The sequence below is a fragment of the Pollicipes pollicipes genome, unplaced genomic scaffold, assembly GCF_011947565.3.
Source record: "Pollicipes pollicipes isolate AB1234 unplaced genomic scaffold, Ppol_2.1 Scaffold_3087;HRSCAF=3621_pilon_pilon_pilon, whole genome shotgun sequence".
Lineage (NCBI taxonomy): Eukaryota > Metazoa > Arthropoda > Thecostraca > Pollicipedomorpha > Pollicipedidae > Pollicipes > Pollicipes pollicipes.
In genome coordinates, this window is record NW_023596225.1 from 39004237 (window position 1) to 39019943 (window position 15707).

At 56.9% G+C, this 15707-nt stretch overlaps 1 protein-coding gene across 3 annotated transcripts in view; it reads right to left on the reverse strand.

The window, feature by feature from the left end:
- LOC119090652 (voltage-dependent calcium channel subunit alpha-2/delta-1) overlaps positions 1–15707 on the reverse strand; it is a 41464-nt gene that overhangs the window by 12716 nt on the left and 13041 nt on the right. For 2 of the 3 annotated variants that reach the window (XM_037213504.1, XM_037213502.1), the window contains 10 exons: positions 11628–11877; positions 11174–11273; positions 9886–10047; positions 9094–9219; positions 8560–8691; positions 6862–6948; positions 4760–4816; positions 2796–2963; positions 2264–2454; positions 1185–1372 (listed from right to left, as the gene is read on the reverse strand). In XM_037213504.1, the coding sequence (XP_037069399.1) occupies positions 1185–1372; positions 2264–2454; positions 2796–2963; positions 4760–4816; positions 6862–6948; positions 8560–8691; positions 9094–9219; positions 9886–10047; positions 11174–11273; positions 11628–11877 (1461 nt within the window). Of the gene's footprint in view, positions 1–1184; positions 1373–2263; positions 2455–2795; positions 2964–4759; positions 4817–6383; positions 6459–6861; positions 6949–8559; positions 8692–9093; positions 9220–9885; positions 10048–11173; positions 11274–11627; positions 11878–15707 lie in introns of all 3 variants that reach the window. The other variant, XM_037213503.1, reaches the window with a different exon arrangement.

The window sequence follows — 15707 nt, forward strand, 5'->3', positions numbered from 1 at the left end:
GCAAGCGTAAGGCACCGCCTCGTTTTCTACTGTCAGTTGACGCACAAATACTACACGTAAAACATGACTGGTGGATCCCACAGGCACTTTAAGGGCCGGTAAACGTAAATTTGTGATGCAATCTTTACGGGGCCGGGCGTTGAAGTCTACTGTTTGTCATACCTTCTGAGCGCTTCCAACTATCCGTAAATCGTCTTGAGAAAACGCGGGTGCTGTTGATGCAATGGCCGTGATACATCCAGCAACTGGTAGAGAAGTGCTTGCGGTAGCAAAAGGAGCTTCCGCGTCCAGTTTACCGTAAGATGTGCTTCCCCGGTGGGGCGGCAACACCAGCTCTGAAGGTCAGTGCAAATGCTGCAGGCGGAGGGCCCAGCGGTCCGCAGCATCCTAAGTCACCATGCTGGCTACAACTGACCTTCAATATACGAGGAAAAACGGGCGGCTGCTGTCCCCTTTCCTTCCCTTTACGAGAATGTATGCCTATTTGGAGCATCTGGTCAAGCTAAATGTAATTCCTAAAACTAATAAACAAATCAAACTAACTTGGGGCCACTGCTGCACACCTGAAGATCGACGCCATTTTTGCCCTCTGGACTCACGTAATTCATCACTTTCTGGCAAAAGCACCGACTGAAAAAATGACTCCGCTCACACCTCAAGCCTATGGTTCCGAGCCGCGATCCCCCCTCCCCAAAGAATAATACCTTAAACGATCATCTCGCTGTGCTTAAAATACCTGCACGACCACGACCCCATCCAATGGGAGTCCTGTGTTATGCTGAGTGACATCAGAAAATGGCAGAAATCAAACGGCCTTGTGGCATGAGCCCTGGCCAATGTTCTTCCAGACCTCGCGTATACTGTCCTGCAGAATTTCTTCTCCTATTGCATGGGGAAAATATTTCAATTTATGTTCCAAAGGTGATGTAAAACGCGCCTAAGACGCCATGGCGCAGCGTTGCAAACAGCATGCATCCCGTGTAAGTCATTTGTCACCGGAACATGCCTTGCTCATTGCCGAGAAGCAAGCAGTTGCAACAGTTAAGTGCATCCCTGAGATAGCTACACAAATGGCTCGACGCAAACAGCCATGAGATCATGAAGTTGTCTTGCCTTTACTAAAACCTGTACTTTATTATTAACGTGCTCGCCTTGCCCTTAAGTCTATAGATCCCGATACTCACAGCCTTCGGCGCCCGCCTTGAGTTGGTCGGACAGCTGCTGCCACCTCTCGGCGCCGTCCGCAGTCAGGCCTGGGCAGTACTCCCAGGAGGGCGCCAGGAGGCAGCCGTCGCAGCGCGGCAGGCCACCGGACACCGACTGGCCGAACACCACCATGTGCGTCTGGCGAGCCGGCAGAACCAGGCCCAGGCTGCGGGCGACGGCCGTCAGTCGCCCGCGCGTGGTCCGGCGACGCACAAGGAGGTCACCGCATGCAGGAGGCTGTGCGCGAGCCAGCGTCTCTATGTTCGCGGCCAGTCCCAGAGCACGGGAAGTGGCATGCCGGCGTGGATGTCGGGTGACACTGTTCCTGTGGGGCTCCCGCGGACCTGCACTCGTGCCGGGGCCCATTCCAGTGTCGAGATCCCAAAACATTACAAACGAGCCGGTGCCAGCCTGTAGTTACCAACCAGCTGCCAGCTGACCGCCTATGTCACGTGAACGAGGCGTCTGGGACGTAAGCCCACATGTCCACCACGCAGGGGACTAACGAGTCTCACTTTCCCAACTGGGGTATTCGGTTTGTCCTGGTAACAGCTGTTGCGGCCAGCACGGAAATTTCAGGTCTACGGGGCCAGTCAGAGCGGTGGGTTTTGCAGCAGTCATTACGGCACGTCCCCGGCGCCTGAGCCAAGATTCCCACGCTGCAAGACTTGACCTCGAGCAGTTCCGAGAATACATTGGGCGAGATATCGGGTATCAGGTGTCTCTTCTCGCTCTGCCAAACATGGCCGAAATGACAACCTGATCTTGCATCCGACAAAGCAGCGTCCTACGACCGACCCAGGTTACCGGTGAAACAATGTAAGCCCTAGTTCCGAATGTGTCAGCGCGGCACGTGACTGGGCGTTCGGACGTCACCCACCAACGTACAACCCGCGTAGCCCCGTCGATCTACCCAAGACATGCGCACTCAGAACTACCTTGTTAGACAAGCATCCACGCTCTCCTGAAGGTGACGTTGCAGATCCCGAGGCCCGGAGGATCAACCACTACGCACGTGCCGGCGGCGACTCCGCCACTTTCGGCTCCGGAGACTGACCTGAGGGTGGTGTTATCTACCGGCCGGTACGTGTACTGCAGGTTCCGCACGTGTACCACGTGACCGTCCTCCAGCACCACCGTCTGGTTCATGCTGACGCTGTTCGAGTTCCGTCGGATCATCTGCGTGCGCAGGTCCTTCACCACATGGTTGTCGCCCTCCAGCAGGGTCAGGTCCAGATCGGGCGGGTCCTGTCGTCAGCGGGCCGCACTGCTGTCGTCAACGGTCCGGCACGAGGTCGTCCCAATAACGGCGCAACAAAGATCGCGGTACAAACAAGGCGTTGCTAAAATGCGTACGTTTTACTAAAAGCATTGGCAACAGCAGTCCTCGGTTCTAAGTGTTCGGGTGGCACAGTCTTAGCCGGACGCTGTGGCACCTGCCCGGCGACTCTGCTGAGTCTCCACCACACAGTGGCACAGGCAGCCGCATCGCCCCCCGCAGTTAAAACACGAACTTGGGCCGACTAAGCCGCTCAAATGCACCAGTCAGAGCGCCGCCGCCAATCAGCGTGCCCACGCCGACAACGCACCTCCATGTAGTGCAGCGGCTCGCGGAGACGAGGGTGGAACAGCACGATGCCGTTCGGGTTGATGGCGAACGTGTAGCCGAACGGGCCGAGCTTCTTCCAGGGCGCGTGTCGGTGGATCTCACGCATGGTGACGTCCACTCCGGCCACGCCGAGCAGCGACTGGCCGTCCTGCGTGCCGGGCAGCACCGCACGGTCACTGGCAGGTTCTCACATCCCCCCCTCCCCTACACACACCACTGGCCGTTCTGCGCGCCCGGCCGCACCGCACTGCCAGTGGCAGGTTCTGACACGCCTCTCCCCCACCACTCGCCGTTCTGCGCGCCCGGCCGCACCGCACGGTCAGTGGCAGGTTCTGACACAACCGCCCCCCCCCCCCCCCACCACTCGCCGTTCTGCGCGCCCGGCCGCAGCACATAGCCAGCGGTAGGGTCTGACATCCCTCCCCCCCCCCCCACACCACTGGCTGTCCTGCGTGCCCAGCCGCACCGCACAGTCAGCGGCAGGGTCTGACAGCCCCTCCCCCTCCCCCTCATCCGGCGCTCTGCTGCGCTCCGACCGCAGTACAGCACGGACACAACGGACACGACAACCAGTCCGTCTTACATGTTACGTTCCTATGGCATCGTCATGCCATTAAGCCATCCGCGTTGTCCAAGTCGTGATCAAAGTCGGCACACAAAGGGAGGATGTCACCTTTTTACGCTTTATTTGCTGTTGGATGATGAGACGCGTCCGACTTGGTCGACATTGCAAGTTTTCTCGACATCGTTCTAAACAACTCCGACTTTCATGTTGAAGGAGCCGCTTCGGCGACAGAAATCCCATTGTACTCCCTGCTCATCATTACGAAGGAAAAACTTGTCATTTGCTTTGCTTTCTTCAACGTGTGTTCCGTAACTTTTGCAAAGCACTGATTGGTAAAAGGGCCAAAGCACAGATTGGTAAAAGGGCTTGTGCAAAAAGCTACGAAAGCCTGGAACGTTATTTAGGCAAACAAATGTACAAATATGATGCCATTATCACGTGAATTCAACGAATCGTCACACTATAGCTTTGATTTCTCCCCAATGGCGTTAAGCTGATGGTGTTATGACGTTAAGCTGATGAAGTTATGGCGTTAAGCTGATGGCGTTGTGACGTTAAACTCATGGTGTTATGATGTTAAGCTGATGGTGTTATGACGTTAAGCTGATGGCGTTATGGCGTTGAGCTGATGGATGGCGTTAAGCTGTGGCTTTTTTCGAAGCAAATTTTGGCTTTGGGTAACAGACGCCTCACATGTTCCACAGAGACACGCTGGTTCGAACTTCACCCAATGTGTTTCTCGGTGCATGGCCTCCGCCGCCCGCTGTACCAGTCACAAATGGTCATTTGTACCGACGTCGTTCATTTCAGTGGAGGTACCACTTTTAAGCACGTAGGCCCGCCGTGCGCAGGTTTAAACAGCGCAAAAGTGGTTCCTCTAGTGCGTAGCTACTAACGACGGCTCTCCCCAGATTCTGCCGTTGTCAGTTGTCGTGGGCTAGGACTACACCCTGAGGCTAAAGAAAGGAATAAGGGTATAATAAAAAGCTGACAACATAATTTGGACCCCAAAATGACTAACACTAATATTATTACACCTTAACGATGCTGCAGTGGTACTGCGCAGTAATATCACTGAACGTAACTAGTCCCGACGTTTCACCCGAGCATGTTTTTGAAATATGCCCTAAAGGTGGGACGCTCCCTTGAAGACATGATCGGACGGGGTTCTGAGTATACGTCACGGCAACTCTGAGCCGACGCCGTCGCAGCGCGCGCCCCGGCGGCCCCGGAGCGGTGCTGTCCGTCACCAATGGCTGACAGCCATAGGAGAACAGGAATCACTCCAACTCAGAAGACAGCGTCATGACAATCCCAAACCCAGCCCCACGACCGCAGCTTAGACTGTGAACGACGGTCGCGGCGCCGCCGCAACTTACCGACGCCTCGGACCGGTTGAACACGGGCATGGAGAGGGTGGTCACGTAGCCCAGACCCTGGCGACGGAGCAGAGTTAGAGTTCAGCGTGCACCGGCCGCGGGTCAGCCCGGTATACGTGCGCACACGCGGGGTCACCGGTCAACAGCTTTCAAACCGAACACCCGCATCCGGCCGGACAGATCGACAAGAAAATATGCATCGATGCTTGGTCTCAGGCAGCATTTAGAAGTACACGAATCGAGCATTCGAAACAATAGTGCCTGACGACTGGCGACGGGTTAACTAGACTGCGGCATCGTGCTAATGGGCCATTTCAAGTTTTAGCTGTTTATGTAATGTATCGCCAATAACTGTCCGGAAAGTAAAAGAACAAGTCTCGTGAAAAAAGGCTTTTCAACGCGGTGGTGAAAATCAGTACCGGTATTCAAAGTAATCGCTAGCACATGAATGCAACAACATATCGGCAAACACTGTGCACAGATCGCCGCGTCACTACACTTCCGCACTACCACTACATCCCATCACTAGCTACACAAACGTTCGCCATCGTGCCAACTGCCTCGGCACACACGTTCGCCACTTGACTCACCACGACAGCACGGACGCCCACTACTCGTACAACTACCATCCACTCAGAAACTGACAGCGTTCGCCAGCACAGCGCCGGCGGCCTACGGGAGACGCTTGGCCTCGTCTACCGTGCACAGCGGCGAGCCGCAGCACCGGCGGGCTACGGGAGACGCTCCGCCCCGTCTACTGTGCACAGCGGCCAGCCGCAGCACCGGCGGGCTACGGGAGACGCTCCGCCCCGTCTAACGTGCACAGCGGCCAGCCGCAGCACCGGCGGGCTACGGGAGACGCTCGGCCTCGTCTACCGTGCACAGCGGCGAGCCGCGGCGCATCCCGTCGGCACACAGACACCGGCCGCTAGCTGGACAAGCGCAGGCGCGGGGTCAGGCGGGCTGCCGGGACGGCCTACCGGCGGCGCTGCGGCCGGCCGAAGCGGTGCTGGTGGCGTCCCACCTGCGGAGGGCTACCGGACACCGCTAACCGGGCAGACGTGCGCCTCCCCCCCCCCCCCCCCTCCGGGTCACATGGTCCTTGAACGCGCCACTGATTCACGACAGAGCTGAGGTCAGAGAAAGTCAGCTGGGACGGGTATCATCTCTGTATAAGATAGATGGCCCTCAGTGATATGTGAGTACAGCATTTATAAGTCAGCAGTATGCCATCCACTTATCGACGCACGATATCTCCTGATCGGTACGTTCTGTGCAATCCAGAATGCAGGAATACTATAGATGTCACAGCAATGCTCGTTCATCTCTTTGAAATTTGACTGTGTGACCTTTATACATACCCACTTGATAGCAACACAAACACCAGGGGAGCACCGATCGTGTCTCGTGCCCGAGCGTTTCCTCATATCGACACGAACCTCACGAGTACCGCCGTTGGGTGCAGTGCTCTTCGACTTACGAACGTCCAGCCCACCTACAACGTCCACTCGGCTACCAAGCACACTGTGCCAGTTCTGGCGGCTACTACGGCACACTGCTACACGGGGCATGACGCCACTGTCGCAGTGTCGGCAGTATGTGGCAGCGACTACACAGCCCTCACCCGCCGGGCGAAATGCACGCTGCCCATGTGCAGGTACTCGGGGGGCACCAGCGCGCCTAGTGTTTGCGCATACGTCTGTGAAGCACCACCATGCCATTGTGAAAGACACGCGGTGGTGAGGCGGGACGACCCCAAATGAGTACATCAAAGATGGGGGCAGGGAGAGGAAGTGCCGATTAAGGTCGGATGGTACCAGAGGGGATGGCGGGAGAACTGAGACGCCAGCGAGACGAGACAGTATACTTACCGCCGACGGTGGAGGCTGGCGGGGGGCGGGGGAGGTGGGGAAGGCAAGGGGGGGGGCTCGTCGCTGACACGATGACCACCTGAAATCAGACGGCGTTGGGTGGGGACGCTCAACAACCCCTCGCGCAGTCACGTCTCGGCGCCATCGGCACTTCTCTGGAACCTCGGCGGTTCGGACGTGAGCGACGGGCGGCGGCGGGCGGCCCGGGGCCGGCCCGGCGGCTCTATTTACCCCGGCGTCCAGGTAGGGCGGCGTCTCGGCCGCCGGCCGCGAGCCGGACAGCGCCAGCGGCTGGCCCAGCACCGGCAGGTACGACTCCTGCGGCACACGGACACGGCGGGCCGACACTGAGCGCCGCGCCGCACGACACCGGCCGCCAAGCGGGCTAGCTACAGTACAATCTTACACTATGTACACTACACTGCTTACACTACACTACTACGGCGCTCTAGCCTGCCCCGAACGACAGCCCACAGGCGGGAGTGCTCGCGCCGAACAGATGGGGGCTTGATTCGGCTTGGGTGGGGGCTTTTTTAATGTCGGACACCGATACGGCGGACGGAAATGACCTCGGAAGCAGGACCCAGTTTTGGGGAACTCCTTAGCCTTACGAGACAATTAACCCTGAACTCTCATACATATCTGCCACTTTAAATCGGTCACTTCGAGTCGATGGTGTGCCCACTTTGGTTAGTGAACGCCAGGAAGTAATTGACAGGTCACTTCAATGGCAGGAGCCCCTCTTTGAATCAGGTGTTGGCCCTTGGGAGTGGATTTTTGGACCCCTTTCTCCCAAACTCGTTGGCCTCCGATAAATCGGCCATTACGTGTTCTTCAAAAAATGATGGACCCACCAACAAATAGAAAGGTCAGTATATGCGCTGGTCAAAAAAGCACATCCTTGGTCAGCCAACGATTGTCACGAGTCTCAACCTTTGCGCCTCCTGCGGCAGCATCTGTACGTGCTTGCATTCACCCGGTTTAATGCCAGCAAATTTCGGCGGCAAACAAATTTCCACGGTAAATTCGCACAGTACCTGGAACACACCCCAGCAATACGCGATAGTATTCCGTCGAGTGCTACTAACGTGCCATGTACTCATCCAAAGTTCCGAGGCCAGGCAACACCAGTATTTTTTTCGAACACCTGTCGGAGATTTCGCTCGCTTTCGACACGATCGGTAGCTGCAGTGGATGCGTCCAAAAATTAAATTTAATATAGGACGAATACGGCGCCGCCATGCTGCCGGCCGTGACGGTAAAACGCAACTCTGCGGCACATCATGGTACCTTCGGACACTGTCAGTTGGCGCACGGAAAGCGGAGTGTGGGTTTGTGTGCACGCGGATCAAAACAGTCGAAATATGCGTGAATTGTGTCGCCTCAAGATATGCCCTTGGGCTCCGCGGTTTCATTTGACTGGACTGAAACCCGGACCGATTCACCACAAGCTTGTGGCGAGCCTCCAGAGAAAATGATCCATCATGACTTGCGCACACCCGGGTTACGAATCGAACGTCGCTCCAGGTCACACAGCAGGCCAATGCGGCTCCGGACCGTGTCCCAGGCATGGCGGTAGGTGTCTGAACGATGATTGCCAAGTCTTACAGTAAGGTGACTGCCCAGGATTATGCTTAGTTATGTCTTTATCTGGCAAGCTTTCCACGAACAGTTTCCGAAGCGGTACGCTTCGAAAAACTCCCGCTAGATGGCAGACAGTTTATTTAATGTTTCCCATGCATGAGCCGTATTTCCCAATTTATCCAGAAGTCGGCCCAACGCTACAGAGATATCACCCGGTAACTGGCTCTGCGCGACTAGTACACTCCCGACACAGCCCAGCGTGCACGTCCCTGTCACACCTCGTGAAACAGCAGACAGCTGCTGAGACTGGAGCCGCTACACCCGGCACGGCCGGGTCCTGCCCACCTGGATGGCGGTCCTGATGGCGCCGCTGGCCACGATGACGGAGAAGAAGCCGCCGTTCTCGCAGGCCATGCGCCGCATGATGTGCGACGGCACCGGGTGTGGTCCGAGCGCGTAGGTAAACAGCCGCACGTCCTGCCCGGCAGCGGCCCGCCGGTCACGCACAGGGCTCACGTGCCGGGCCACGCGCGCGCAGCAGACGCGCCCGAGGCCCGGCCGGGCCGTGTGGCACGCGCCGAGAGCGCCGACGCGAGCTGACAACTGACGATGTCACGCACGGCTGGCACGCAGAGCGCGCCACACGCAAACGCACGCGCCCACGCACGCACACGCACACGCACACGCACGCACACGCACACGCACACGCACACGCACACGTGCACGCACGCACACAACACATTGCAGGGGAGCAGGCCGTGGAGAACGCAATACGTCCGCGCTTCGCAACAGCTCCGACAACACCCGAAGCCGCCAGCCTGACTCGGTGCGCACCGGCCGCGCCAGCGCCACGCGGTTGCGATGCGCCGCTGGTCTCACCTTGGTGAGCGTTTCGTTCTTGTACTTGTCGATGACGGCACCGGGCCACTCGGTGCCGCCGTCGCTGAAGAACATGATCAGCTTGTGGCATTTGGCGCCCGCGTGCTCCGGCTGCTGGCTGTAGAACTGCGCGGGGGGGGGGGGCAGGCGGGTCACACGCCCGTCTCGGCCCCGCACTGCCGCCGACGCGACCGCAGCTGCACAGTACGTTATGCTTCATGGGAGTGCGTTGAATGCCTTCGTTTGTCCTTATTCAGACGCAGGTAGTTTAACAGGCTGTCCAATGATGTGCCGTTCTATTGGAGTAGAATTGTCAAGTTCGGAAAGGCATGCTTTTTCTTAACGAGGCATCTTCAAAAAAAAATCTAGTGATCTTGGTACGAAGCTTACGTTGAACGAACACTGGCTTGAGATGACATGGAAGCGGGTTGAAACTAGCGAGCCGCGTGAAAGAAGACCCGGACTGGCTTGGCTTAGAACTGGTCAAGACTCTGAAAGAATCTATTTTAAAAAAATGAAACCGTTCAACCAGTCCACCCCAAGCGCGGCGCCGCTTAAAGCCCAATTTTTTAGAGCAACTAGTGCTGTCTACTTGAGCTGGCTTTTACTAAGCATACAAAATACAGCAGCCACTGACAAACGCCCAGCCCATGATGCCCCTCCCCTCCCCCCCCCCCGCCCAGCCGCTTTGGTTTATAACGACCACGCCGACGAACAAGGCATAACGCGGGCAAGGCATAACGCGAACAAGGCATGCGGCGCCCCGTCCCGCGCGGCGTCCCCAGTACGCACGTCCACGAACGCCTTGTAGGCGAAGTCGAGGCCCTTGGCCCAGTCGGAGGTGTTGCGGGCCTGCATGGCGTCGACGGCGGCGAAGAGGGTGCGCTTGTTGATCATGGTGGCCGGCACCAGCGTGTCCATGCAGGGGTTGGCCCAGCCGGCGTGGTTGGTCGACTGCCGGCGGTCGTACCGTCACAACACGCCGGTCCGCGCGCCGCCTGGCGGTGGCGCTCCTGGATAGCGCCGTCTCCCGGACGGCCTCACACATAGCACTGGAGTCAGGTGCGTTAGTTGCACGCGACGGTGCGGAGACTTGGAATCAGTGGCTGCATGAGCAATGGCCGCAATGTCCTGACGTTTCTGACATTGTGGTGACGATATTTTTGAAAGGAGGCTTATGTGAACACGCCACTAGACCGTAAATTATATTACAACGGCTGAAGGGCATCATTTTTTTCCTGCTGCATTCATTCATCCTATCATTCATTTTAAATTCGAGAAAACTATTTCCAATGCCGACAAATATATGAACAGAGCAAAGAGATGCTAATCATATCTGTGACTTTGCAGCGCTACGACCCAGCGCGGCAGGCCCTCCTCGGCCAGTTGCCACCCGCTCTCTCGCTCCTACTTGGGCCCAACACTGTAACCACTTGATAAATATCCAATGCTACTTGATCAAAAGTACGTCGCACCCCCCTCCTGACCATCGAAGCGGCCATTCTCAAAAATTTCAGTCTCTCTGACATCTCACTCCGTCAGACAACCGAAGCAGTCAGTCAACTGAACCAGCATCCTTCAACGGCTAAACGAGGTGCGTTGGGCAAGGACAATCACGATTCGAAGACGTGATCTTACCGCACCATTCACACTTGGTATCTGGGCGCGGCCCGCAGATGAGTCCAAAATACGCGTCGGACGGCCTCACTGATCCCATTGTTCGCACGATTACTCCTCGCACGACACGCGCAAATCTGATTGTACTTGGTAACTTGTTGACCTGTCAATTAGGTACAATTCCCTCCTAACGAGCAGGGAAGCCAACTTCATTCTGTGGAGAACGCTAACCAAAAGCATCATGGTACGTTAAAACAGAGCCAAAAAAGCAGAACATGCGTGTCACCTTCACGCCTTATAAGTGTCTTCCTATTCTACACAAAACCATTTCAAGGCCAATTCTGTTTTTTTTTTTAACAATGAGGAGCTTAGCTGTGTGTCCTTGGCTGAGGGTGGAGTGGGCGGGGGTGGCAGTGGCAGAAAATCAGCCAGGAATGGGACCCGTCCACGTCAGAAAACTGACCCAGGCGATGTTGACGTAGTCGTTCTCGCCCAGCGTGTTGAGCACCGTCTTCACCGAGATCTTCATGATCTCAAACGTCTGGCCGTGCACGCTTCCCGAGCTGTTGGGGTACACAGACACTGTAACGCTCGACCAACCACTCATCTGGGTTGGGATCGATGATATCAGCATCGCATACCGGTCACGCAGCATTGTTGCATGCAACAAGACCATATGACGTAAGACTGCTGGATTTCGTTGCCACCTTGCCGCGCAGTAAACACATAACACGCCGGGCGATACTCATAGGCAACACGCCATGTAAACAAGCAGCGAGTTCATGTATGGCCTGACCTCTCAGACAGCTCAAATCAGCTCAGCTTCATCGGACGCCGACGTGCTGACGCCGCAGAAATCCTGCGTCTCCCACAGGACCACAGCGTAAGCCGCCGCGGCCTCCACCTTCTCCACTCACATGTCCATGAGGATGACGACATCCTTGGGCGAGACGGAGCCCTCGATGTACCAGGGCCGGCGGCGCACGTCGTACAGGTCGACGCCGTCGAGCGCCGGCGGCGGCTGCCACCAGGTGGCCGGGTACACGCGCATGAAGCCCAGCTGACTGCCCAGGTACTGCCAGCTGATGGTCGGGTCGCGGTCGCGGTTGGCACGGAACGTGCGGTCCACGGCCGCCGACCAGCGCAGCCCGTTCAGCACGTCCCGATCTGCGCGCCGGGGGTAACGTGTCGGTGATTGGGGGCGCGAGGCGCGCGGTGCAGGGCGCGCGGGCACACATCGCCGACAGACGCCGCGGAGGTGGTCCGGCCGCCTCGCGCGGGGTGGGGGCGCTGGCCGGCAGCTCGCAGCTCAGGCGGACCGCGGCTGGTGAGCTCAGCCGGTGTATCCCAGGGCCGGGCGCTGGCGGCCAGTGGCATGTTCGGGCACGAAACATCGCGGCGGGCAGACAGTTTCTTTATTCAGAGTGCCTGCTCCCGTTTTACGAAATATTTCAGACGAGCATTGGCACAGGTAAAGTAGCCGTTTGGACTTTGTTCTCGTCACGTGGCTATCGTGACGCTGTGTCGGCCGGTTTCGGACGTCGCCGGATGTTAGTTGGCCCCTAAGTACCAGATGCTCGGCGTGTAGCCATGTAGTATGATGATGATGATTTGGGGTTTTAGGGCGTAGCGCAAACTTGACAGCTTTTGGCAAGTTCGAGACTACCAGAAACACTTGGGGCTGTTGTACATGATATAGAGCTTTACGCCGAGGATCTCATCCTTTTGAGAACCAACGGCGGGCGACGGCGGAACCGCCACCCGAAATGTTAAACAAAAAACAGAGCCTTGACCCGGACAAAGGTCCGACGAATTATTCCATCAGCTATCTCGTATCGATTTAAACGAGTCCAGCATTCCTTCGAGCATATTGTGCTCTGGCATCGAAACACGGAGCGAGTCAGACTTCGCTCCTCGCGTGCCAACAATGTGTCGTGACTTCTGCAGGCGGGCCACTACAGCCCGGGCACGACAAAAGTGGGCGTTAAACGTGGCGCGCCGATCGATACCGCTGCTGGAGTGTGCTCTCCTCACGCTAACTAGAGCCGAAGACCAGGCCGAGACGGGGCCGGGCCTGACGACGGCCCGTCCGCCTCTCAAGCTACAGCGATGCGGCGGGTGCAGACACCATCAGCTAGCTACGGACCGTGCTCCGTACGCGCAGTCTGGGTGACACGGGGAGTGCTTGCGGAGCAGACTACAGGGGCGGCACACGCCGTTACCACAGAGGCAGCTACTGCCGGCCGCGCGCCACGTCAGAACGCAGCAAGAGCGGGATGAAGGGCGCTGGGAGAGGGGGGGGGGGGCGGCACACCACGAGGCTGCGGGACACGCGCATCGGCGCGCGACGGTGGACCACGGCAGGGACAGGGCGGGGGCGGCGGCGGCCAAGCCAAACACGATCACTGGCAAGCGGCCGAGCGACGGTCAATACAGAGGCGACGACGCCGACCGCCCGCTGGACCGGAGCCCAGCGGTGCTGCCAGCCCTGGCGGCGGCCACGCCCACACAAGCGCCACTCTGCGGTGCCCGCGACGCGCTTCCGTGAGTGGGTGGCGACGCTATCTTTGAGCGGTGACATTAGCGTCGAGGCAACCGACTCAGCCGTAAATCGATCCGGCGCTCCCGCGCGGAGGTCTGCGGCGTTAACAATCGCAGCATTTTGGCGCCCTTCGTCAGGCTGCTTTGGGGGATTCTCTATGAAATGATGGCTCGATGAAACCGAATGAAAAAGTTGGCCGTAACGACCCTGGCGTCAATCAGACAATCAGCAATCTTACTCGTCAACAAAAATAGCGCAAAATGCAGCGTAAGCAACTTAAACTGGGCGCAGATCAGCTTGGGCCGAGTCTATGATCGCCTATCCGCCAAGCCCAAGGCGCACACAAAGCCTCTGAAAAGCACGGCGAAGCTTGGTTCTTGTCGCTGCTGGCAGCACAAAACCCGACAAAAGTCCGAGAGGGCAGGCTCACTTCAGACGAGGCAACCAAAGACGGAGGCAAAAGCCTGAAGTATTTGCGTGCGCAGGATCCAGATTTGACGAGCTCCATTGTCGGCATACTGCGCTGCCGGCAAGAGAAAAAGATCGGCGGTGACCCCAGTCGCCGTCGCAACGTTGAGCCAGATCTGGGTCGGCAGCAGAGGTCTGCCGATGCCGACGTTTGTGTCGGTTCGTGTGACGCGTACGGCCGCTGTTATATCACCCCTTGCCACCTGCACACCCGGTAACGCCGAATGCTGTTTCCGTCGCACAGCAGAGGAATGCGAAACAGCGCCGAGGGTGAAGAGGGCGATCAATGGGGACGCGTTGGCTGATGACGCCATTACAATGGCAATCCGCCAAAAATAGGCGGGACGAACTTTTAATGAGCGGCCCAGAAGAAAGCTTTGCCACTCATGGAGAATATTACCGAAGCACTAAGACGTGCTGGGTTTGGGCTAAATCCCTGGACGCCTTTCTCAGCTCTCGTTTTGAGATGAATGACTCAGGAGCTGCGGGAGAAGGAACTGTCTGACTTGAAGCCGCGAGCAGCAAGCGGGGAAACCTATGCGTTATCTGGTTTGTGTAAGGCCCAACTGGCCTCTCAGACTCCATGCTCCGAGCCTAAATCAGTCTTTAACAGTTGTGAAAAGAAGCGGAATGACGGATTTGGCTACGAAGTTCGTGAGCAACTCGGGGAATGGATTCACAGCCTGAGGCAATTTGAGAACGCGAAGGTTCCACGCTAGATGTTTGGTCGGAAGGCCAGGGCAGAGCCCATGGAGTTTCATGTCTTCAACGATGCCCGTGGAAGCTCTCTACCGTGGTGCACTACAGGCGGAGAGTCGCCGAAGCCGGAATCAGAGCCCGCCTTGTGACTGCCCGCTCTGATAACAGTCATTCTCTGAAACGGCCGTCTATTCCCAGATTCGAGCCCCGGCTGTAGGAGTAGCCTGCCCGCTGCCAAAGCGGGGAGGGGGGGGGGGGGGAGGGAGGACGGGGCGGAGCCAGATAACTACCACCACACTGCCTCGAGGGGAGCGGACAGAGTAGAGATCTGATGTGAAGCCAAGGGGGAGTTTGGGGCCATATTTCCCCCGGTCCTGGAGGCAGCCGGGGAGACCCTGGGGCCGAGAACCCAGTCGTTTTCGCCATTTTATGACGTATATAGGGCTATGACATAAAAAGGGCCGCTGAGGCTTCGCAATGGAATCGCGTGCCCGCGAAAGTCCCACAAATCAAAGGCAGGGCCTTTGTGACAATGAAATGGTACCCTTTGACTGACAGGGTACCCTAAGTCCCGACCTGGCCCCGTCGACCAAATCTCGGCTACGCCACTGGCAAAGGTAAAGAGACAAATGGAATGGCGTTACCTAGTTTCTGCAATCCTAAATAGCCTCTAATCAGGTAAGTCATTTGTTTCAGGACGTTGTCAGGGGCACCTTAGACTTATTTTTCTTACTTGCATAAATTTAATCTATAAATCACTTGCCGCTTTAATCTGTCATCAACTTAACAATTACGCAATCCACAATATTGTGTTAATCCAATTATGCTTCGCAGAATACGGTTACACCTTCTGCTGGCGTTTCGCATAGGTCGATAAGTTACAGAGCCATTTGCACTTTACGTTGAATCTAGCGGTGACCTACCATGAACTTTCGTGCCAAACTGCCGCCTGCAGATGAGCGAGTGACAATAAGAAGTCTGAAGAAGAGTGTAAACGGACAAATTTGCTGGCATCGCAATGAGGTGAGAGTTTGCTTAGCAAGGGATGCATGACAGCACTCAGTCGTAAATGTCACCGGCCCGTAAAGACCGATGTTGTCAAGTTAACAATAAACAGTTGACAAATTACGCGACAACGGCATATTGCCCAACGCTGGACGAGCGTAGGTTAGTGACCTAAGATGACAGACTGACATTTGCAGATCGGGATGTAACCTGTTACCCAGACGAAATCGCAACCAATTAAGAACCCAATCGAAATAAATGACATGTCCAACCACCTAAAGAT